Here is a 26,440-nt window from a genome sequence, read left to right as displayed (position 1 = left end):
ACTCCAGATCATCTGAAGCATGTATATCCTGAATTCTTTATCTGACATTCCATCTGCTGCAGCTGTTACCTCTTCTAAAGTTGAGTTGACCTGCATTGCTTGTGGTCCTTTCTTTCCTTGTCTTTTCATACTGCTTGCGTTTCTTTCTGCTTGGTGAAACTGTTGTGTTTTTTGAAAAATTTTTTCCCCCTATAAATTTATATTGCTCTTGTATAGTTGAAAAGTCTCCCTTGCAGGGTTGGGCGGCGTTATGCCTACCTTGCAGGCGCGGGCGGCGGCTCTGCTCTGCCCCTCCTCCAATTGGTGTGACGTGTCTACCACGCCCGTGGCCCCCTGGGCCTGTTCTGCTGGTCGGTCGCAGGTCTGCCTACCTTGCAGGCGCAGGCGGCGGCTCTGCTCTGCCCCTACCTCAATTGGGGTGACGTGACTACCGCGCCGGCGGGCCACTGGGCCTGTCTCGGGCGCGGGCGAAAGCTCTGCTCTGCCCCGACTCCAATTGGGGTGACGTGTGTACCATGCAGGCAGGCCACCGGGCCTTGATCTGCCGGTCGGTTGCAGGTCTGCCTACCTTGCAGGCGCAGGCGGCGGCTCTGCTCTGCCCCTCTGGCTTGATGATAAAGTGAGAGACACTCGGGTGTTTGTGACTCACTTTCTTTACCAGGAGACCGACTGTTTCTGTCGCTGCTGGTATTGATGAAGTTCTCTCCTCCACCGCTTTCTGATGACATCAGATCTCTGCCATGTTGGTATCCCATGAGAATGGCAGCATTTCGTTCCCTTTGCCGGGTGACCAAAGCAACGGGTGAGTCCTGACCGGCCCTCACAAGCCCCGTCTCAGTCCTGTTGCCACTGCCTATGAAGGCTCGGTTGGTATTTACCTCCACAGTATTCAGCAGGACCCGGACCGAGAAGCAGTTTCCGCGGATTCTTTAGCCCTGGGCCAGAACAGTTCTGGGAGCCAGAATTCGGCCGCTCCGTGCTCGGTGTATGTTCTGATAGGAGCAGGCTCCAAGAAGCAGTTTCCGCGGGTTAATTAGCACTGAGCCTGAGTAAGTTGTCTGCGAGCCGCAGGCGAATGGCAGCCTGAAATTACCTGTTCTATTGCTGAATGAGCTGGGATCAGTCGAAAACTGGGATGGTGACGTCAGCTCTCCAAATGGTGGCCGCTGGCTTCCTCTGTGGTCTGCCCGGTGTGGAGAACCGAATTGGACTGCTTCCTTCCCCCATCTCAAACCCAGAATTCAGCACTTAGTAAGGTGATTGCACAGCTGGCAGAAGCCCGCGGAAACTGCAGCGCTGTATCTTTGCGTTGCTATCTCCTCTTTTCCCAGCGCGCGCCGCAGACTCTAGCTGCGGGGCGATTTGCTTAATAAGCAGCGTGACCCTCCGTGCGGACAAATCTCTCGCGTTTGAGCCCCCATAGCTGATCCTCGTGTGATGGAAATCCTTCCTCTAGGTTTTGGAGCACCCCAACTTTGCTGGAAATTCCTAACAAGATAGCTTTTAGCCTTTCTAACTCGTCATGCTCCCACACAGTGACGCGGTACACGGGGGTAATGCACTCCCTTCGCCGCCATCTTCCCGTTCCTATTTGAGTTCTTATCTCTTATCATACAAGAAGCATAATCAGCAGAAAACTGAAAATCATAAGCATATATGCTTACACTTCAAAAAAAAAGCAATACAGTATCCTTCAAAAAGAGATAGTTTTTCTCTTAGTGTATAATTTAGGTAATAATTTCTATACACTCAGTTATAGACACTCAGAAATTGTTCTTGCTTTCATAAAGAAAATGTGAAAGACTGCCATGAACATAAATGTTCATATATGTCATATGAACATTTATTACAAGCACTGAAGGGAAATCCAACATCCTGTTTATGATTTCATGATAGCCTGTATATCAACACATTCCATATACTGATGAAAAACAAGATCAATTTTTCTAATCTTCTATGATGCATGTAACTTTCCAGTCAAGACACAGTACAGTGAAGTTAGATGAAATTATAAATAATTCTCTGATCTTTCATAAGTTCTAGCACTAAGAATATAATTACTTTTGGAAAATACAAAGATCTTATATTTCCTATTGCTTTTGGAAATATTACTGTATAAATACTTTTGAAGAATGTTCATATATTTGCTTATTGTCGATATATATGTTCATATATTTGCTTATTGTTTTTGATGAATGTATCCCCAAAGATGGTCACACAACCTTATTTTATTAAACCAAGTAAGTTTGAAACTAGTAATATTCAATTTATCTCAACACAGTCCTTTGAAGAAAAGAGCACTATTATTTCCATATTAATGGTGAGAAATAGTTCAAAAAGTCATCTCTACTATATTACATCATTGAATGGAGTGTGAGAAGACAGATTCAAACCCAGTCAGTTAGCCTTTTAAAGTCCATACTCTTAAACACTGGACATTCTACATATGTGGTATCATGTTATAGACTGAACACATCCACATTTTCATTTATTAGAAACATTGTATTGTTAGCTCTGCTTTGCAAAGTAATAATCAAAATCTGTAGTATAATTATTTAGGTCTTACTTGCATTGACTAATAGGCAAAAATCAGGATTTTCACTTGGTTTGCTGAATTCCAAATTGTGTTCTCACACAAGAATCTTGGCACTGATTAGCTGATATTTAGGCACAGATTCTGACAAAGTACTCCAGGTCAGTAGAATTAAAGGGAGAAAATGTCATAATCAGTTACTTATCTAATTTAGATTCCCAATGTCTTTCAGAACCTATCAGAAATCAGCATAAGCCTACAACCCCAAAATTTTTTTTTCTTTTTCTCTACATGTATCATTATGTTATTCAAGTAAAAAAAAAATAGAAGCTGAGCCTATCTCTAAAGAGAGAATATTACTATATGAGTCGCAGGTAAATTCTAGGAGACTTCTTCTCATAGTGTATTTTATTTTCAAATTAAATTTGCTTGAATACACATGCATATATTTCTTTTGGAATTTATTATAAATTTTAGTTTTTATTTTGTTATCATTTTGGCTTTTATCTTGGTAATTTTTGTTTGAATCACTACTCCATTTCATTGCACCTCATATTTCCAAACAGTCTCTCCTGAGGTAATTTAGAAAATGTATTCTTTGATAATTTCCCCATATGATTGGAAAATAAAGCAGGATACTCACAGGAGTACTATAGAGAGGATTTAGAAATTGGTGTTAGTGTGTGCAATTATAGTTTTTCAGGCATTTGTGTAGTATCACCAAAGACTTCTCCAGAGTCATTAAAGCCCTAATTTTAGTAGCTAAGCATTAGGTGATTCGATATCACAGATTAAGAACTCCCTTCTCATCTGCAGAAAATTTGATCCATGCCTCTCTCTATCTTGTCAACTTATCTCCTGTCTTGGAAGTTGCCACACCTCTTCTTCCATGTCTAACTCAATATGTGATTGGTGTCTTCAAAATATTTTCATCTCTCTCTCCATTACTAACAAGGCACACAATCACGTTCATGCAACACAGAAGCCCACATTGCATTTTTCCACTCCCTTCCTCTCCCAGAAAGCTTCTTTAAAATAATCACATGGTTTCCTCATTTCTACTTCCTCACAGGCTCATCCGATTTTTATGTCTTTGAATTTCTTAAGTCCACCCTTCTCCTTCATCCCCATCACTCAACTTTCTCTCACCGGGAATATTTAATTTTTCTAATAATTTTGTCTGCTTTTAATATCTTGTCATGGTTATCCTCTCCTCTATTAAAACTGCTGAAATTATCTTCTTAAAACTGTAATTTGGTCTGGTTTCCATTGTTTAAAAACTTTTGGGAGATTCCCAGTGGTTTCCAAACATAAAAATAAAAGAATGAGTAGATACTTTAAGGAGAATATACTGACAATATAAAATGGCCATAATAAGTTGATTAAATTACTTTTAGATGTCCTTTTTCTTTAGCAAATTTTCAAGGAAATTAGATATGTTGGACATGTAGTTTTTAGGATTAAATATATTTAGTTCCTCTACAGAAAGCAAACAGTTTGACAAGAACTTCATGTCAAAGTCAAAATTCCCCTTATACACATTCAGTTGAGGTGATGTTTGGTCTCCAGTTACATGTAGAAACTTATCTAAAAAACCCTAAAAATTACTAAGTGTTGCTTTTGCTATAGGACGGATAGTATGTATGTCATTATTATTTAAGAAGGTATAATAGATTCTAAACAGAACATGAAAATAAAACGGAAGCTGGTAAACATTCTCTCATGATAGAGATGATACATAGTAATAAGGTTTTCCCTGAATATAAATATAACTTCTGGATTTGCATAAGATAATATTTTCACAAAGGATGTATTGTTCCAATTTATTTTAATTGTAGAAGGATTAAATGAATTACATCTGCTAGTTGATAGCAAATAGTCTTTGAAATGTCTCTATATTAACATTTGTAGAGCTACCTAAGTACTTAAGTTCCATAACTAACTTTCTCATTATATATGTACCAAAAATAATGAATAAATGAAAGCTTATGAGGATTAAGTTTTAAACCATTTCTGGGTACACACTTCTAAAACTGTTTTTTAAATATCATAGAATCCTGTCAGATTTAGTATTTATATTTACTACTCTAAATTTACATTTTATGATTTATAGTATGTTTTGAAATATTCATGTGCATATACATATGCTATTATAGCAACATGTAACATACAGTGACAGAATAAGGTCCAATCTGCTGAGTAATTAAAAAGCATTAAGACTTGTATGGCAAAATGGAATCCAAATAAAATTTCTTATGTGAAATATCATATGTTAAAAAGATGTTTTAGAGTCATGTCTTCATTTTTATCCTCCCATTGAGTCTGGACATAAATGATATAAAATATATGTTTGTAGAATGGAAAAAATGCCAATTGACTGTAGATGTTGGGGATAACTAAATGGTTAGCTAATGACAGACAGCAAGTAGGAAGAAATAACTTTCTGAAACTGATCATTTGAGAGCTAGTTGAGAAATCTCTTCTCCAAGTAGGAAAATCAGGAGGAAAGAGCATATTTACAACACTTAGAATCCTTTATTGTTCCTAGAATAAGGATCTCTGTCTTGGCTGCAAATTTGAATAGTAACATCTTTGAATAATCCCAAATTTTCCTGTACTTCTGCTGGGCTGTGTCAGAAATGGAAGGATTGAAACCCAATATGAACATTTCTGAAGTACCCAATAATAAGAAAGTGCAGTCAATTGAGAATTTTGGTCCATGATGATTTCAGGTGCACTGTTGAGAGTTATTATTAATTACTTTGCATTAGGTTTTTCTTTTCCTTTTTCTTCTTCCTCTTCTTCTTCTCCCTCCACCTCATCCTCCTACCCACCTCTTCCTCCCTCCCTTCCTTCTTCTTATTCAGAAAAGAAGGAAATATAAACCAACATTTTGCCAATAAGAATGTTATTTTTACTTTGATGTCTATAATCTCAGTTCTGTTCTACCCTAGAATAACTTTAGTACTTTTTAAAAGATTTTTTAAAAATTTAAAAATCATCTTTGTTCAATTAAGTAGATACAGCAGGTAACCTACAACAATGGAAAATTCAGCAGAGCCCAAGGTAGTGAGTTGCATAGAAAGAAGGATCAAGTCAGAGAGAAAATAGTAGTATCCTGGAACATGGTGATATATGGATTTTCATAGCACAATTACACTTTTATAAATTGTATTATTTATGTGAATCACTTCTCATTCCTGCTTTCTTTCACCTTTTTCTTTCTTTATGGCAATCACTATAATGATGCCTTGCATTAAATGCATTGTAAAAATTGTGCATTGTTTTGTGATAAAATATTAAAGTTGTATTTTTGAATAGATGTATACTCATACATGAAAACCAAAATGAAGTAAGCAATATAGTTTTATTTATAATTAAATATTCCATTTAAAACTTTTTTTACATTGTTTTCATGGTGTTATTTGCATTTTGAATATCATAATATTTCATATATTTATGGACTGCTCTCAGTGTCCTGCAATGCCACCTATGCTGATGTTATATATGAATTTTCATATTTGATTTCTACAAAAATTGTCTGAGGCTGCACTATTATTTTCTTCATTTAAGAGTTAGATAAATGAGTTTTTTTTCAGAAATATTAAATAATTTGAACAAATTATCAAAATTAGAAAATAGGAAAAAGGAAATTTTTACTTATTCAGCCTAATATATTGCATTATTAAATTCTATAATTATATTCTAATTTTAGTTTTAATCTTCACTTATATATATTGCAGTTTTTAATTTTTATTGGAGTTTTCAATTTACATTTTAGATTTCAATTTACAACTGTAAATATCAAATATATTACTGTGGCACTAATTCATATACTTTCATCTAAAAATGATAGAATTCTTGGTAATAGCCTTCTGGTTTTTCTCCTACATTCATCTATTTTCTGAATTAGATGGAATCACATTTAATATCATATATAATCAGTTCAAGTATTATTGTTGATATGTAAGGATTAATTATTCTTTAAAATGTGGTTAATTAAATAAACTTTTTTGTTTAATAATTATTTTGCTTTTTCTGTGTGCATCTAGATGCATATTTATGCATCTAGCTCTGCCATGTAAAGATTAGAAGAAAAAAATCTGAATATGTTGATATTGATGTTTTTATATTGATCATGATGTCCAGTAGACAGATCTTAAATATTTTGCACACAAAGGAACATGCTGTCCACTAGTTCTCTATTTTATAGGATACTGATTTTTACTATATGTTAAATTCTATGTGATAAATACTAGAATTTCAGTCTAATAATGAGATGTCACAAAAAATGAGATGGAACAAAATACACACCCTTATATAGTATTTCCACTATATAAATCCAAAAGTTATAATATTAGCTATTGTGAATTGTGCTGCTATAAACATTGATGTGGCTGTGTCTCTATAGTATGCTGTTTTTAAGTCCTTTGGATATAAACCTAGGAGATGGATAGCCGGGTAAAACGGTGATTCCATTCCTATTTTTCCAAGGTATCCCCATACTGATTTCCTGATTGGCTGCACCAATTTGCAGTCCCACTAGGAATGTATTAGTGAGCCATTTTTGCCACATCCTCACCAACACTTCTTGCTGTTTATATTTTTAATAGCTGCCATGCTGACTAGAGTGAGATAAAATCTTAGAGTAGTTTTGATTTGCATTTCTCTAATTGCTAGAGATGATGAATACTTTTTTCATATATTTGTTGATTGTACATCATCTTCTGAGAGCTGTATGTTTATTTTTTGGCCCATTTATTGATTGGGCTATTTGTTTTTTGGTATTTAGCTTTTTGAGTTCTTTATATGCTCTAGAGATTAGTGTTCTATCTAATGTGTGAGGGGTAAAAATTTCTTCTCAAGATGTAGGTTCTCTATTAACCTCACAGATTGTTTCTTTTGCTGAGAAAAAAACTTTTTAGTTTGAATACATCCCATTTATTGATTCTTGATTTTAATTCTTGTGCTATAGGAGTCTTGCTAAGGAAGTTGGGACCTAATCCAACATGATGGAGATCAGGGCCTACTTTTTCTTCTATGGTCTTTGGTTTAATTCCTAGGTCCTTGATCCACTTTGAGTTCAGTTTTGTGAATGGTGAGAGAAAGTAATTTCATTGGTTGCATATGGATTTCAATTTTCCCAACATAATTTGTGGAAGAGGCTATATTTTCTCCAATGGATGCTTTTAGGGACTTTGTCTAAAATATGATAATTGTAATTTTGTGGGTTCATCTCTGTGTTCTCTATTCTATACCATTGGTCTACCAGTCTGTTTTGGTACCAATAACATGCTGTTTTTATCACTATTGCTCTGTAGTATAGTTTAAGTCTGATATAGTGATGCCACCTGCTTCACTCTTCATGCTAAGGATGCTTTACCTATTCTGGTCTCTTATTTTTCCAGATGAATTTCATGACTGTTTTTTATATTCCTATGAAGAATGCCATTGGGGTTTTGATCGGAACCACAATAAATTGTATAGTGCTTTGGTAGTATGGTCATTTTGATAATATTAATTCTGCCTATCTAAGAGCAAGTTAGATCTTTCCATCTTCTAAGGTCTTCTTTGATTTCTTTCTTTAGGTTCTGTAGTTTTCACTGTATAGCAAGGTAGATCTTTCCATCTTCTAAGATCTTCTTTGATTTCTTTCTTTAGGGTTCTGTAGTCTTTCATCTCTTTCTTTAAGTCAATTATCAAGTATTTTATTTTTCTGAGGCTATTGTAAATGGGGTAGTTTTTCTCATTTCCCTTTCAGAGGATTTGTTACTGATATACAGGAATACCTTTGATTTGTGGGTGTTGATTTTATACCCTACTACTTTGCTTTGAGTCTTCTAGGTATATAATCATATTATCAGCAAATAGTGCTAATTTGATTTCTTTTCCTAACTGTATCCCTTTAATTTTTTATGTCTGTCTAATTGTTCTAGCCAGTGTTTCAAGAACTATGTGAAGTAGAAGTGCTGAAAGAGGGTATCCCTGTCTTGTTCCAGTTTTTAGAGGGAATGTTTTCAATTTTTCTCCATTTAGAATGATGTTGGCCTGGGGCTTTGCACAGATAGCCTTTAGGATGTTGCAATAAGTTCCTGTTATCCCTAGTTTTTCTAGAGTTTTGAACATGAAAGTGTGCTCTACTTTGTTGAATGCTTTTTCTGCATCTATTTAGTTAATTATATGGTTCTGATCTTTAAGTCTATTGATGTGATGAATTACATTTTTTGATTTCTGTATGTTAAACCAAACTTGCATCCCTGGGATGAACCCCACTTTATTGTGGTGCACTATCTTTTTGATATGTTTTTGTGTTCTATGTGCCAGGATTTTATTGAGAATTTTTGCATCTATGTTTGTTTGAGATATTGGTCTGAAGTTTTCTTTCTTTAATGTGTCTTTGCCCGGTTTTGGAATCAGGGTGATATTGGCATCATAGAATCAGTTTGGAATTGCTCCCTCTTTCTCTATTTCCTGAAATAATTTGAAGAGTATTGGTATTAGTTCTTCTTTAAAGGTCTTGTTTCTTTGTTGGTTGTCTTCTGATGGTGCCTTCCATTTCATTGCCTGATATTGGTTTGTTTAAATTGTGTATATCACCCTAATTCAATTTGGGCAAATCACATGACTTAAGAAATTTGTTAATGCCTTCAATTTTTTTTTTATTGGAGTACAAGCTTTCAAAATAATTTCTAATTATCTTCTGTATTTCTGCAGTGTCTGTTGTAATATTTCTCTTTTCATTATGTATGTTAGTAATCTGAGTTTTTTTCTCTTCTTCTCTGAAAGTAGCTAAAAGTCTGTCAATTTTATTTATTTTTTCAAAGAACTAACTTTTTGTTTTGTCAAATTTTCAATTGTTTCTTTGTTTTTATTTCATTGATTTCAGCTCTAATTTTAATTATTTTTCTGTCTTCTAATGCTTTTGGTGTTGATTTGTTCTTCTCTTTCTAGGGCTTTGAGATGTAATGTTAGGTAATTTATTTGTTGACTTTTTCTTCTTTTAAGGAATGAACTCCATGTAATGAACTTTCCTCTTATTACTGCTTTCATAGTGTCCCAGAGATTTAGATATCTTGTGCCTATGTTCTCATTTACCTTTCAGAATTTTTAAATCTCCTTTTTGATGTCTTTTGCGACCCATTGTTCATTCATTAGCATATTCTTTAGTCTCTAGGTGTTGGAGTAATTTTTATTTTTTTTTTATTTTGTCATTGATTTCTAATTTCATTCCATTATGATCTGATAAAATGCAGGGTAGTATCTCTACTTTTTTGTATTTGCTAAGAGTTTTTGTAACATATTATATGGTCTATTTTAGGTAAGGATCGATATGCTGTGTATTCACTTGTTGAAGGGTGAAATATTCTATATATGTTAGTTAAGTCTAATTTATTGATTGTATTTTTGAATTCTAAAGTTTTTTGGGTCAACTTCAACTTTTGTGTGGAAGATCTATCCATTGGTGAAAAGGGTGTGTTAAAGTTACTCAAGATTATTGTGCTGTGGTCAGTTTGACTCTTGAGCTTGAAAAGAATTTGTTTGACAAACATAGATGCTTCAATGTTTGATATATATATATATCAAATTTATATATATATATATATATCATATTTATATATATATATAAATTTATTTATTTTATTTTTTATTATTGGTTTTATTTTTTAAATACATGACAGCAAAATGCATCACACTTCTTCTTACACATATAGAACAATTTTTCATACCTCTGTTTCTATAAAAACTGTGTTCACACCAATTCATGTCTTCATGTATGTAATGGATAATGATGACCATCATATTCCACCATCCTTGTTAATCCCCTGCCCCTTCCCCTGCCACCCCTCTTCCCTATCTACAATTCATCTATTCCTCCCATTTTCCCCTTCCCATATGAAAAAAAAATGTTCATCATTCTAGCAATTAGAGAAATTCAAATAAAAACTACTCTAAGATACCATCTCACTCCAGTCAGAACGGCAGCTATTATGAAGACAAACAACAATAAATGTTGAGGAGGATGTGGGGAAAAAGGTACACTCATACATTGCTGGTGGGACTACAAATTGGTGCAGCCAATATGGAAAGCAGTATGGAGATTCCTTGGAAACCTGGAAATGGAACCACCATTTGACCCAGCCTTCCCTCTCCTTGGACTATACCCAAAGGACTTAAAAACAGTATACTACAGGGACACAGCAACATCAGTGTTTATAGCAGCACAATTCACAGTAACTAAACTGTGGAGCCAACCTTGATGCCCTTCAGTGGATGAATGGATAAAAAAATGTAGCATATATATACAATGGAATTTTACTCTGCAATAAAAGAGAAAAAAAAATCATGACATTTGCAGGTAAATGGACAGCAATGGAGAAGATAATGCTAAGTGAAGTTAGCCAATCCCTCCCCACAAAAAAATGCCGAATATTTTCTCTGATATAAGGAGGGTATATATATATATATATATATATTTATTAGTGTTATATGTTCTTGGTATATGGTTCCCTTGAATGGCATAAAGTGTCCTTTTTTATTCCTTTTAATTAACTTTGGCTTGAAGTCTACTTTATATGATATGAGAATGGAAACCCCTGTTTATTTCCACAGTCCATGTGAGTGGTATGATTTTCCCCAACCTTTTACTTCAGTCCCTGTATGTCTTTTCCTAGGTGAGTCTGTTGGAGGCAACATATTGTTGCTTCTTTTTTATTAATCCAATCTGTTAGCCTATGTCTTTCAATTGGTTAGTTTAGGCCATTAACATTAAGGGTTATTATTGAGATATGATTTTTATTCCCAGACATTTTTGTTTATTTTTGTTATTTAACTTGACTTGGTTTCTCCTTTGATTATTTTTTCCTTTAGTGTAATACCTCCCCATGCTGATTTTCATTGTTGTTTTCCATTTTTCCTTCAATGGGTATTTTACCAAGGACATTTTGTAGTGCTGGTTTTTTAGCTATAAATTCTTCTAACTTTTGTTTATCATTGAAAGTTTTTATTTCATCATCAAATCTAAAGCTTAATTTTTTCAAGATTATATATTTTGTCTTCATTGTCTGAGGTTGGATAGAAGCTGATTGGTTGGCATCCATTTTCTTTCAGACCTTGATATATGTAGTTCCAGGATCTTCTAGCTTTCAGGGTCTGGATTGGAAAATCTGTAATTATCCAAGTTGGTTTCCATCTATATGTAATCTGATTCCTTTCTATTGTGGCTTTTAATATTCTCTCCTTATTCTGTATTTTGGGCATTTTCATTTTAATGTGACTTGGTGTGGATCTGTGGTAAATTTGTACATTGGCATCCTGTAAGCTTCTTGAATTTGGTTTTCCAATTAATTCTTCATGTTTGGAAATTTTCTGGTATCATTTCATTGAATAGGCTTTTTAATCCTTTGGATTAAAACACTATGCCTTCCTCTATTCTAATAACCCTTAAATGTGGTATTTTTATGCTCTCCTATATTTCTTGAATGTTCCTCTCATGATTTCTTAACATTTTCACTATGTGATCTACATTTTTTTAAAGATTATATATTTTGTCTTCATTGTCTGAGGTCCTGTCTTCCAAGTATTCTAATCTGTTGGTAATGCTTTCAATTGTGTTTTTAATTTTGTTTATTATTTCTTTAATTTCAAGGATTTCTGGGTTTTTGTTGTTTGTTTGTTTGTTTGTTTTAGAACCTCTGTCTCCCTATTGAAATAATCTTTTGCTTCCTATTTTTTTATAAGCTCTTTGTTGAAATAATCTTTTGCTGCATGTATTTGCTGTGCTATATCATCCTTTAATTCACTGAACATTTCAATTATGTACATCCTGAACTCCTTCTCTGTCATTTCTTCTGCTGTGCTGGCCATGAATTCCAATATGTGGTATATTGATTTGGTTAGGGCACTTTCTTCCCTTGTCTTTTTATGTTGCTCATGTGTCTTCACTTCTAGCTCGGCAGGTCTGACGTGTTATTGTTTTTACCCTGTAGGCCTATAGTAATCCTGTAGGGTTCTAATACCTCTCCTTTGTGGGGAAGAACAATATTAACAGATCCCAATATAAACAATATACCACCTATAAACAATTCATTGCTATTAAACATTTACAGTTTGGTCACAATGTACAGAAATGTTGAATTCAAATTTGATTTTTATCTATAATATAACCAGCAAGTTTGTAAAAGGGTTTACAGTTTCTGAAGGTGGACAATGAAATGGGGGTGAAGCATAGGATTATATGCTGTGGAGGCAGGATATGAGGATATAGAGTTTGTATATCTTAGGAAGTGTGAAAGAGAAATCTCATGGAGAGGGTTAGTGGCAGGGACAGGAAGTAATTTGGGGTAGACAACTACATGGGAAGACAGTAGATACATAAAACAAACACACATATGTATTCCAAAAAATAAAGGATGTTAAAATAGTAAAAATTTGAGTAAAAAGAAAAAGAAAGGGCATATACAACACAATTATTATATATTATTCAGGTGTCCCAGTCCTCAAAAATCCTAATTTATGCAAAGTACTTGGTTTCACATATGTTGGGGATGTGAGGTCAGGAGGATAGAGGAGGAGAAGAAAAAGAAAAAAAAAATCTCAAAGGAAGAAACCAGGATTGTTAATTGTTTTGGTTGGATATCATTATCTTTCCTGCTTCCCTTCTTACCCAATAGGTGGGGTCATCTCTTGTTAGCTGGTATCTCAGCCCTTAGGATGGTGGAGGTAACCATGGTAGGAAAGCCTTTCCTGGTGCAGGACACTTGGAAGTGAGATGTGGCACCTGCCAGTCCCTGCAGGGAGACTGCACCTTAAGGGTCTCTTTTGGGGTCCACTCTTATGACTTGAGTGCCCAGTCCTATTTCCCCATCTTGCCTAAAGATTTCCCAATTTCTGGTCTCTCTGTTAGTTTCCACACTTTTGAAAGTCTCCCTCTCTCTTAACAGTTCCCAATTAAGTGACCTATCTCACCTGGGCTTCCATGGGCAGTACCTTGGTTGCACTGCACACCTGTCCCACTGAGAGCTGTTTTGTGTTGGGCAGTTACTGTGCCAGGTTACCAGCCACTGGGAAGAGAGGCGAGTTGGAAACCAGGTACCTGGACAGCTGGAGTTCCAATCTGGGAGCTGCCCCACCAAAGATGGTGAGAAAGGCGACCCAAGATGGAGATGGGCCACTTCCAGCACTGGACTGTCAGGTAGGGAGAGCCGGGCAGTGGTGTTGTGCATTGTGTTCAAAGATGAGCTCTGTGGCATGCAGTATTGTGGCTTTGGGCTGTCTTCAGAGCTTTTGAGATGTCCCCAGGTGCAGGCAGACTTCTGTGCATGGAGAATTATGACAGTAGCTGCAAGTTTGTAAAACACAGTTGACTTGGGGGAGCCCTATGTTGGTAGATGGGATTCTACACAGGAGTGGCAGCTGGAGTTCCTGTGGGTGGGTAGCAGATGAATGTCCTACATGGGAACAGAGTGGGGTCTGGGAGTTCTGCAGTGGTGCTGATGTGGTGATCCTGCTAAGGCACTTGAACCCTGTGTGGGCTAGAACTTTGGGAGCTGGGTGTCAGGCCTGGGGAGTCCTGCTCTAATGCTGAGGCCATGATTTCTGTGAGAGAGCAGCTATGTAGGGGTCCTCTATGACTCTCAGACAAGCAGTGTTCCTACTAGTTGAGACCCAGGTCCCAGAGCTACACAGAATGCTGCCTCCTTCTGGCCCACCATCTTGAATCCCTCCCATATACCCCTCTTAATCATTAGGTCATGTCAGTTTTATGCCTTAATAACGTCTGGAATCCCATTGTTAATTTTTGTCTTATAGCCATGTCACAACCATGTGCTGCATGGATTAATGAAACCAATTGTCACTGATTTGTTTGTTTCTACTCTAGTTAGGACCCTTTTATGCAGAATGAAAATCAGATTTCATAATTTAATCCTTTCCATCTACCAGTTTTTAGAAACATTATCCACATAACATACACTGTATCTTAACAAAGAAATTACAAATACATCCTCTCATGTGCATTAGGAACCTAGTATTTATCTTTAATCAAAACTATTTGGAATATAGAATTCTAAATACCAACAACAAATAAAAATGAAAAAAAATTGACTGGTCTCTTACTAAGAACAGGACTGTATTTTTCTTGATTTCTCTATAAAGAATTAGACTGCAATCACCAAAAGATCAGAACCATGTCATTTCAAATTTGCTTCCCCAGTTATTAACATAGTCTTGGTATATAGATAGAAAACAATATAGTTGAACACAAAGCGATTAATAAGCACTCAGTAAATTATATTCTTCTAAGTTTCAAATAAAGAAAATGTCTAGTAAGGAGAGGGACATACAATAAATGCCATTTCACATGGATTCTCTAAAGACTTTGGACACTGAAAAATGTCAAGCAGATAGATAAACAAAGCACAATCATCTTCCTTAAAGGGAAAAGTATATGCAGAAATCCCTGCATTCAAGGTATGACCAAACAGAGGGTAGTAAACCCTGCCATCAGAGGAGAAAAATAAGGCTAAGTTAGAAGAGAAGAAAAAATTCATTCAAATTAGAGAAGCAGACATAACAACTATAGAAAACACAATGTTGGAAAAGAAGCCAATAAACTTGATTAAACAGAAACACAGGGTAATGATGTGTTGTGGCTATCAAACAACTTAAAGGGACAAATAAAATTAGTCTTCTCTGAAGGTTTCCCTGACTTTAGGGTGGAAATGCAGCCCCGTAGTGGAGGCCTTACCTAGGTAGAAGTTAGTTTTTGTATGTAGAGATAAAAAAAAATCATTTCATGACTGAAGAGCTATTTTTTAATACACATCCACAACACATTTTATTATTAAAGATTTTAAAATATATCACCTGTGAAGTGCTTGTATAGAGATTAAGGCCCATACATACATAAAATATAATTTCTGTCACTACTAAAAAGATAAAGAATATGGGAAAACATAAACCCCAGACAAGCTTTTAATGCAATGTTATAATATAAGATATTCTCTAGTACATTAACTTGGATTTATTGAATTTCATCTTAAATAATTGGATTTTTCCTGTTACTGTTTTTTTGAGAAATGAGCAATCTCCAAACCAGGCTCATTTAAATCCTTACTTTTGTTTTTCATGGTAAGCCAAAAGAAACAATATATATTTATTTACGTCAATGATGGAAAAAAACATTTATTCCTAGAAAATCGGTTAAAGGCACAATCAGTAATATTCTTCAGACATTGAGGGTCATAAGTAGCCCAGTTTTAATTCTGGGCTTAAGAAAATATATTTTAAATGGAAACAAATTAATATACCCTCAGAATTACAAAGCTATTTTTCCAAGTCATTAGGTGTGAGGAGCCTCAAATTCACCTCCTGCCTTAGACTGAAACAGGAGGAGGAGTCAGGGTGTGGCTTCCTGTTGGGTGGATGATATTGTGTGGTAACTATGCATTTGATCAATTGCAAGGGATTTACCCAGGATTTTTCATGAAAAACATAATGCAATATAGCATTATCTAGTTTTCTTATCTGAGTTAAGTAAGCAAATTCTTTGAAGCTAGAGTTTTTAGAGAAAGGCCCAGAAAAAATAAGTAGAAACCTATTGACTTAAAAAATTTTAGAGTTCCTTCAGTATAAGATGAGATGAAAGATGATAACAGAATGGAATAGAAATACTTATTTTTTAAAAGATTTTACAGAATAATATATTAATACCTCATGATAAGATTAGATAGAGTAAATTTGTATAGGTATACATTGACTAGTAATATATAAAAACACAATATTAGAAGACAAATAAGTCTTCTAATAAAGCAAATAAGCATTACTTATTTCTATCTCTCTATCCCTACACTATAAATTTCATTTATCTCCTTCAATGCAAACACAGGCAATCTCAGAAATGAGAATTAAGAAAACACCCTGTGTAACACGTTACTCAGTATTGGCATCAGTGGTCCTTGGGTGGTTCAGGGATTGCATTAGAAGTCAGACTGATAACAATGGCACTCCTTTAATAACAAGTGATACGTGATCAGGAAGACAACTCTTTCAAAGATATTGCTTGAAACAAAACTCCTCTTCCAGCAGGAATTCCAGGCTGTCTGGATTTATTCACATGTAAAACCCAGAAGGCTAGGTATCTCAAGATGAAAATGGGCAGCAGTGAAATGTTCTCTTTCTGTCTACTGTAGTGCAATGGGGGAGTTTAGAGAAAGGATTACTTAAGTCCATTGTTCCCAAACTTGATTGAACATTAAAATTCCCTGAAACTGTTAAGAATTACTGATGGCTAGTGTTCTGTTCAAAACTATCTGAAAAAAATAGGACTGGGGTCAGACCCTATGTATCAGGATTTTAAAAAATTCTCACGTGCAGTCACTGTTGAGAGCTGTGGACTTACCCTATAATAGAATATTTTTGTCAGGGTGATATGTATACCCCCAAAGACAGCATCAAATATGTGTTGTTTATTGTAATACAATACAAGATATTTCTTTTAACTTATTTAAAATTATTTTTGTTGCTTTCATTGTTTTAATTTTAACAATTATTTGGTCCTGCCCAACATATAGGCTCTCTAAAGGAAATCTGTCTTCCAGCCCTCTCCTTGTGACTACAAAGACTTTACAAACTGGTTACGATCTTCCATATACTTCCTAAACTTTAAATAAATTGAATATCTTACTTGGGCTCACTCTGTTGATCATATAGAGTGTAGTATAAAGACAGTCCAGTACTTGACATTACTTTTCAAAGCTCTGATAAAACGTACCTTGCTTTTTGTCTTTTCATCTGGAATCTTAGCAGCAATTGTCCTAGTTGGAAATAACATCTGAGCTGGATTTGTTGTGATTAGACTCAAAGGTGGAGGTTGATCACGGAAAACTGATGTCAAACAGAGTTGCACAGTCTCTTTCATTGCTTTCATCTGTGACTCCTAAAAACAGAAGAGAGAGGGGCATTAGCATTTTTACATATGGCTTTGGTCAAAATTTTCCACTTCCATTCTTCTAGCCTACATTTACTTCCCACACAAACATATATCCCAACTTATAGGTTCATTATCCCAATTTATAGGTTCCATTATGACATTCTCTTTCATTCATGTTCAGTCTATTTCTAGGAGATAATGTGTTTAGTGACATATTTTCAACACCAAAATTCAGATTGCATTCTATTCTTCCTCTTGAATTGTCATGATTTCAATCATGATAGATCCCTAAGAAGGAAATATACTCAAGTCATTCTGAAATTAGATGCCCTTTTTAGATACATGCCATCTTTCTATTGGCATCAATCCTCTTTATTAAGAATTGCTTCCCTAACAATGCAGGACACCGTGTTTCTCAGATTACCTGAAATGTGTTCTATTTCCCCATATAAGTGGAAAAAAATGTCTCTGATAGAACTCTCATTTCTTCTGGACTTTTTTTGGCAATACAAATTAATCTGATGGGCTAATATTACCTGTGTCTTATATAAACATATCAAAATATTCCACATCCTTTCATATACAAGAAATAGTTTTATGCTTTGAAGTGTCTATATAAATGACACTATTATTACTATTTTACATGGAAGAAAAGAAGATTCAATGCTTTCACACAGGAAGATTTCTGGTTTGAAAAGAAGGGAGACTGATTAAGATAGATGACCATCTATAACTCCTATCTATCCAAACCATCAATTATTAAAAATAGTTTTAAAATGTCAGGATTAATAAAAATCTGAACACAAATAATAGAAAGATCCCCAGTTACTAAACTGAAGATATATAAATATTTTGGAAAAAAATGAATGGGATATTCTTATAGTAACTAAGGAGTAATTTGGGGCATGACCAGATAAATTGGTGTCATATGTATATCCATTTAGAAGCACTGGAGGGTGCCTTTGGACTATGAGAGAGAGGAGAGAGATTAGTCACTGGAACCAAAACCCAAGGATGAGCTGATGCATGTGGAGTTACCCTTTTAGCACACACATAGATCATTGCAGAAACAAGGTCTGTGTTCCCGGATATGACAAGCTCTCAGCGCATTCTTTTATGTTATATACCATGCCAGGTATATATATTTATCTAGCATCCTCTCCTATTTCCTATTTCTTACTATAAAGCCCTGTTGGTCAACTTCTGGACAGTTGACGTAGATCCTTTCTGAAGCTTGCCATTTTGCTTTTTGTTAATATTTATTTTAAGATGAGAGTTCTTACTGATAGAATAGCAATTCAAAAATCACTCTCTTTAGGCCATGACAAGAAATTAAAAACAACATGACAGCAGTGGCAGTAATATAAGCAACTGGCCATGTAGTAGAAATAGAACATGCATGCATTTCCTTTTCATTACTTGTGCTCTGTCAAGTTGTCTCAGATGAAATAAAAACTTATTAAGGGGCAACCTCTATTGGGGGACCCTCTTGCCTCTGGGAGAGTTCTGTTTGTATTTTTTACACTCGGATAAATTCTGTTCCTTTCACTCTTGTTTCCATTGTCCTGTGAATTTCATTCTTCAGATTTGAACTTATTAAGGACTAGGATGGAGGAGTATGAACTGGGCATGGAGGGAGGGACTGAGCTGAATGATGGCAATGATGAATTCAACTGTTTTATTCAAATTGATCCCTTTTTATATTTACTCTAATACCCAGATTCGTGCCTCTCTCCACCCCATCATTTTCCACAACTGATTTTGTTTGCTTTCTTCATAAAATTTTTCACTAATTGTGATTTTTAAGTATATGCACTCTTGTATATGTTTGACAGAACTCAGCATAATCCCTGATACTACAGGGTCTCAAAAACATCTTAAATAAAAAACTTAAAAGTTACTTGAAAGTAGTGTTTCTGTACATCAGTGAAGAAAATTTACAAGTTATTAAAAAAAAACAAGTGGAAAAGAAGTCATAATCAGATTTTCTGATCTACTTGTTTTTTGCTGCAATCCCAACTGACCCTTTTCTTCTCTGGGGACATACTAGGAGATGATGGCATTGAATGCCATGTCAGGAGCTAAATAATGTACATGGCTGTGAGCAATTTAAATATATTTTCTCCTTTGCATGCTAACAAGAGACAGGGAAAAAGAAAAAAAATGACTGAATCAGACATATCTTGACCAAGAACCAAAGATTTTATGGCTTTGAAATATTGAATTTGAATGCTTAACTATGCAGGAAGCAATGATGTTTGTTGTGCTCACTGTACTCATATTTTGTTTTCTCATAGCACTATTTATTTAAAACTTTGGTCTATGGAAGTTTTAAAGTATATGTTGACATACAACTCTCTAAAGGTAAGCAATAATGGAACTCAGTTGCTAAAATTAATGAATAGTATCAACTGATTCAAACATTGATCTTTAGTAAATATTGTTTGAGCAAAACAAAAATTTTAAAGGAACATTGAAAGGGATGCACATATACATTAAATTTGGGTGCCTAAATATTGATGCACTCATCTGTTTCCACAGGTCTCTTGACCTTGCCAGAATAACCCCAGGTTAGCAATGTAAACATTATCAAATGTGCTCTCCACCTCTTCCTTTTTCTATCATTCTGGGAAGCTAGCTTTCCTTCATATTTTAACCTATTCTTAATGTTTTACCTTCTAGTTTTCTTTCCTTGGGTCACAAGCCTGCATCAGACCTTTCATCTGGAATTTGGTACAATTTCTTGAATGTGTTGCAGGATTTTTTGCCAAAGATTATGGATTTCTGCGAGCAAGCTGCCCTGATTTGACCACTTTCTATATGACCCCTAATCAGTGCCTCTTAACGTTTAACAGGACATGTTGTTGATATTACTCATATTTGGCTCGATGAGGTTCAATGAACAGGACCCAACAATTTTACAATACATATAAAAGTCATTGCATTTTCATTTATACTGCTAACTGAAGTCTGTCTTAAAGCTGTAGGCTACTGCTCACTTTGAAATTTCGCTAGGACAGGATGTCCCTTAATGCACTGTGATGTACATCATATATAGTGTAATTTACTCTAGATCCTAAAACCTATTCTCTTCCAAAGTCAATCTTGTTTGTGCTGTCTTTGCACTCACTGCATCAAACCACTTTTCTATATGCTATTATGATACAAATTTCTTAACTATACCCCTCTGCTTGTCTTGGTATCCTTTGTTTATAGCCCCTCAAATATCCCCAGCTGCAGATGCCTTACCCAAAGGTCCACTTTGGAACATTTAACTGAAAATGCTCACATACTTAACTCACAGTTTATCTTTTAGGAAACAGATCTTGAGTACCCTTTCTAAGAATGTGTCTTCCTTAAAGCCACTATTACCTTTCCTAATATTATGTCTTACTTAGCCTTTACATCATTTAAATTTATTTTCTTGCATATGTGTTTATGAGTTCATCAAGTTTTGAAATATCTTTGAGGGTTGGAAGCTTTTCTGCAGCATCAGTTTTCAACTGAAAAAATATTTGTAATTAAAAAAAGTAAAGAAAATCCTTCAGAATGTAGAGGCTAATGCCCTATTAACATGAGGAAATAATGAAATATTTCTATTTTATCCAGCACATTTGGTAATACAATTATATTATTATCACAGATATTAAAAATACTTATATGTGTACTATATCCTATGGAAAGTTCATAAGAAATAACTGTTATATGTGATCTTATGATGGTGAGAAAGTTAAAAAGTAATATTTCATGTGAATATATATTAGTGCTTTTCTACTAAAAATGCATTTTGTTTGGGGACAATGAAATACATCCTAGAAATATAATGGTTCTCCTAATATCTAATCTCAGAGTAATGACAATTTATAACTATTCATGCTCATCTTAACTCTTGTACATAAAAACACAATCTCAGAAAGATCAGGGTGTAATATCAGCTGCTGGCTTCAGAAAGACCATGAAGAGTTGAAACTTATATATACTCAACTTTATTTCTGACACAAATCAACTCTACTATCCCAGAAGTACTCAAAATATTTGGATCTGTGCTCTAGTAGTCCCCAAGTCCCTTGGACAATACTATGAAAATATGTTTATTTATTTGGCAAGTCATGTCTTCATTTATGTATTCAAATAATAACAATTTCTTGTAATTTGGCTATAAGCCAAATACTATGCTTTTGCAAAAAGATTTCTCCTTTTGACAACTTTGTCCTGAGAATATAGGTAAATCTTATCTGTATTAATGTATGATTTCCTAGGTAAAATTTTCTGAGACTCGGATGCTATCCAAACTTTTTTTTGGTATGAAAGGTTGAGGGATTTGTATTCCTTATGGCCATTTTTATATTCCAGTTGTGAAAGATTACCATAGTTCATAAGATATTGCCAAATAAATAATTGATTGTTTGGAACCTCAAGGTTGATTTTTAGATTTTGAGGTTATTGCTGCTTATATTAGAATAGTAAACTGAGACTTTTTTTTTTTTTTACTATATATGTCAGGAGGACCAAGTTGGAGTTTGAAAATGTTTTCATAATATTTTTGAGGTATTTAATTAAAGCCAAGATATACCATTCTTAGGAGATAGGCACCTGAATAATATAAAAAGTCTCATATAAAGATGATGGAGAGAGGTGAAGAGCAATTTCATTAAACTGTTTTTTATCCATTTTGAAATAAGCAACATTTCTATTTGACTTTATGACTGCTGTTTATGTGCCTCATACATACCTTACATGAGGTTTGTTGAACTCAACATCTAATATGAAACACTTTTATAGTTCACTATAAAAGGAGTGACTCAATCCTAATGGTTAAGGGGGAAATTGTTTTAACAGAGAGACAAGCTCTGTGAGCTCATTCATTAATAATAATAATGACTGTTTTGCATGTGATAGGTATTGTTCAAAGCACTTTACTTTTCTAATACATAAAAATCTCCCATCACCTTTATAAAGTACTTTGTATTATTGATCCCAGAGAAATTTAAAGAGTTTGAGGGATTTGAACATGGTAATTCAGAAAAAAAAAAAAGTTTTAGTTTGAAGATAGGGAGAAAGATTCTGGGAATCATTATTTAAGCAATACAACATGCAAACTCCCATCTTAAATCCAGACTGTGGCATGGTATGGGCTGGGTACATAAATGCATATGTAAGAGAATGAAATTGGGAAGAAGGAAAAAAACATACCTAAAGATGAAGAAGCAACTCTACCTTAACCCTGGGTTTAATGACACAGGCCCAATTATAATGTACCAGTAAAGGGTTTTGTGACTATATCATTGTAAGTGACCCAAGTATACTTACATTTTCTGTGATTCTATTGTCTTATGACTCAGTATATAATTATTTACTAATTGTTCATGATCAGGAAATTATGAGAAATGTGGGAGTCAAAATCAGATATCAAATATTTTCTATTTCCCATAATACCTAGCACAAGAAAAAACATTTTAATGCTATTAATTTATGACTAACTGAAAAGCTTCTGTGAAATCAAATCAGAAAAAAAATGTAATATCAGTTTGATCCAATATCCAGATATGATAAAAACTAACAGAATGTCAAGATCATAAGAATTCAATGTTTTTTAGGACTAAAACGTATTATAAAGACGGTGGTAGAAATGACAAAGGTTTTTTTTTAATTTTTGTTTTAAGTTGGTCTACTTGAACTTTAAGTTTACATGACGCCTCTGAATTTCTGATTTCACTGATTCTATAGTTTCAAATGCCTTTTTACAAAGTAATGTTATGTAGCATGAGTTGGATATGGTCAGAGATTAGTCTATATGAGTGTACACTTCTTTTCTATGAACTAACACAAACTTTACAAAACTAGAGTTTTCATAAATTATATTTTATCTTCTCCACAGAATAGCAGACTCCCCTAAAATTATTAATTATTTAGATAAATTAATTTAAAATACAGCAGTAATAAAAAAGTTAGGTTGTTAAGATAACAAATTACTCATTCAAATGTTAATTGATCCCAGAGTTCTAAGCCTTATAAAGGAATATCATCAGCACTCACAAATGCTCTTAGTAGCCCTTCTATAGGACACTGCCTAGATATCCTGTTTGACAATTTGGCTATCTTAGCTGTGATAGCCAACTTTGTTTGGTCATACCATACTGAGGAAATGAATAAAGTCCCTGAGAAGTGGAATCTTAGCCTGGTCCTTCAAAACCATGGCATAGTAACATGTGGCTGATGAAAGACATCAACAAAGCTCAAGGTAAAACCAGATTTAAATATTCCATTTTCTTTCTATTTTCTAGCCAGTTTGTTATTAGGAGGCACATTCCTTTCTTTGGAAAATTATAGTAATACACTGTGTATAAATAAATATATTGTATATATTTTTTATAAGTGCATTAATTTTGCTTGCTTAATTTTCTCAATAAAATGACTACTAATTAATCACAAAATAGAACGCTCTTGAAAACAGAACATATTTCCTTAAAATTAAAAAAATTATTTTGCTGACTCTACAGAACAAATTAACAAATATCAAGGGAATAGAATTCCTAATTAAATGTTTAATAATATTGCATTAATTATATAATTTATATGCACTACATACAATATTTTACATAATTTTATGACACAAAAATTGTAACATATACATAAATGTAATATACACATATGTTGCATACCTCAAATGTACATCCCCCTCCATATATAACACATGTATGTAATATATAAAACATACATGTATGCATCTGTATGTATTAAATATTATTTTTCTTTATCCATTCATTTATTCAAAATCAAAACATTTGAGATTGGAAAGTGCTTCTTGCAAGCATCCCTAGTAAATTTTATTGAGTCTTTTCCCAAAGGCGATTACTTCTATGAATTTGATGTATATCTTGTCCTTTAAACTGATTTTATGATACACAATATATAACATATAGTTCATGTATTTGAATGATTGTTAAATACTGTACATATAATGTTGAAAATTTTCACTCAACATTATATGTTGTATGTGAATCAATGTTGATACAAATATATTGTTGGTTTATTCATTAAGTTTATATTTTGCCTTCAAAATATCGTTATAGAAAATATATGAACTTTGTACATTAATTCTACTAAAAATAAGTAATTAAATTACTCCCACTTTTTAATATGAACATTGATGCATTTAATGTGCTTGTGCATATTCCCCAGTAAATAAATTCTAAGACCTTTTTAAAAACTAGTTATAACAATTGAATGTCAATGACTATTTCTATTTACTTCACAACTCATTCATCCAGAGTTATGTTAATGCATAATATCTTAGTTGGTCATATATGGAGTTACATAACAAATGTAGCAATAAGTTAAAAATCGAAGCCATGAACTCACAGAGCCTGAAACTTCAGTAAATATATTGTAGAAGGAAAAAAATGGAGACCATAGAGACTATCACATATTCATGAATTCTATAACTGTCTTATATGCAGAGCATCTGGAACAGCATTAATAAATCAAAGAAGGCAATGAGCATACTATAGTATTTTTTTTTTCAAAAAGCAAAGTGTGATGGCTCATAGATGTAAACTTACCCTGTCAAGAGCTGCTTTCTCTAGTTCATTTTTGGCTACAGCTAATTTTTGTTCCAGATCAGTAAGCTGTTGGGCCTGTAACATAAAAAAAAAGCAAGTCTTTTCAGTGAATTCTAAAATCTCTCAGCCTATTTTAAGTATCTGTTATTCATTTCCAATGAATAAAATATAGGAAAAAAAATACTTTATAAATTTCATTTACAAATTCAGGTTTAAAACATAATTTTGCAAGGTCATTTGATCTGTATGCAAAAAGTGAAATATTCTGAATGAATATGCACTAAATGTTTCACTGGACTAAAGCATGTTTCCAAAATTTCAACTTAAGTCTTTGAAATATTGTGATTTGATCCATCAATTATGTTTCCATTTCTTAGGCCTGAACTGTATCCCCCTGAAAATTTCCTATGTTGATTGAAGTTCTCACCCCAAATATGACTACATACTTTTATTGGCTATAGAGGTATTATGGAGGATAATTAAGGTTAAATGAGTTCATAAGGTTTATCCCCAATTCTTTGAGGACACATGTTCTTCTAAGGAAAGCATGAGATTTTTCTCTACTACACCACATTTAATAACCATGTGAGGACAGAAAAAATAGTACTACCAATAACCCAAGGAGAATCCTCTCCAGAAACCAAATATATGGCTATCTTTATCTGGGGCTTCTAATGTTAAGAGCAGTAATAAAATAAATTTGTGCTGTTTAATTCACCCATCTGTCATTTTGTTATGGCAACCCAAGCAGATCAGTGCACTAGTATTCACTGTGTTTTTTTTTATTTTTTGAGTCTTAAACATATATAAATGTATCCCATCATATGTCTGCAATTCTCAAATACCAAAACTGTGTTCTTTAAAGAAAATGGCTTCAGATTTGAAAAATACATATTCAAATCCTGCCTCCATCTCCTCCTAGTCATGTGATCTTGGCCAAAGCACTTGACTTTTCAAAATTAAAAATGACAATACATTTCTACACCATACAACAACATCCAAATGAGAAATATTAAAAATTGGAAGTTTCATTGTCAGCATACCTATAGCATTTGTACCACCTTGATTTGTTCCATTATTATTTTGCTCATCCATTTATCTTTAACTATTCCCCATATTTCTACTCTTCCTGACACTGTGCTTCACCTTGAGTATTGCAGAGGTTAATTTAAAAATTATCCTTTCTCCTAACTGACCTTTAAGCTTGTTTTCTAAATCTAGTTTATTATGGTGTAAGTTAAGAGAGAATAATTGAATACATTTATTTTAATTTGTATTATGAATGCTCTCATCTGATTACTTACTAGAATTAAATCAAGCATTTCATACACCAACCAATATTAGTTTGTTGAGTATGTGTGTGAATATATATATATATATTCACACACACACTCAACAAACTAATATATATATATA

At 33.8% G+C, this 26,440-nt stretch overlaps 1 protein-coding gene across 5 annotated transcripts in view; it reads right to left on the bottom strand.

Moving 5' to 3' along the window:
- The window catches only part of Luzp2 (leucine zipper protein 2), a 482,138-nt gene that overhangs the window by 56,268 nt on the left and 399,430 nt on the right, over positions 1 to 26,440 (bottom strand). For all 5 annotated transcript variants that reach the window (XM_048788510.1, XM_048788508.1, XM_048788507.1 and 2 more), the window contains 2 exons: positions 25,025 to 25,099; positions 17,304 to 17,468 (listed from right to left, as the gene is read on the bottom strand). In XM_048788510.1, the coding sequence (XP_048644467.1) occupies positions 17,304 to 17,468; positions 25,025 to 25,099 (240 nt within the window). The remainder of the gene's footprint in view (positions 1 to 17,303; positions 17,469 to 25,024; positions 25,100 to 26,440) is intronic.

Source organism: Marmota marmota, unplaced genomic scaffold (assembly GCF_001458135.2).
Source record: "Marmota marmota marmota unplaced genomic scaffold, marMar, whole genome shotgun sequence".
Lineage (NCBI taxonomy): Eukaryota > Metazoa > Chordata > Mammalia > Rodentia > Sciuridae > Marmota > Marmota marmota.
This window is presented reverse-complemented; position numbering and strand designations above follow the sequence as displayed.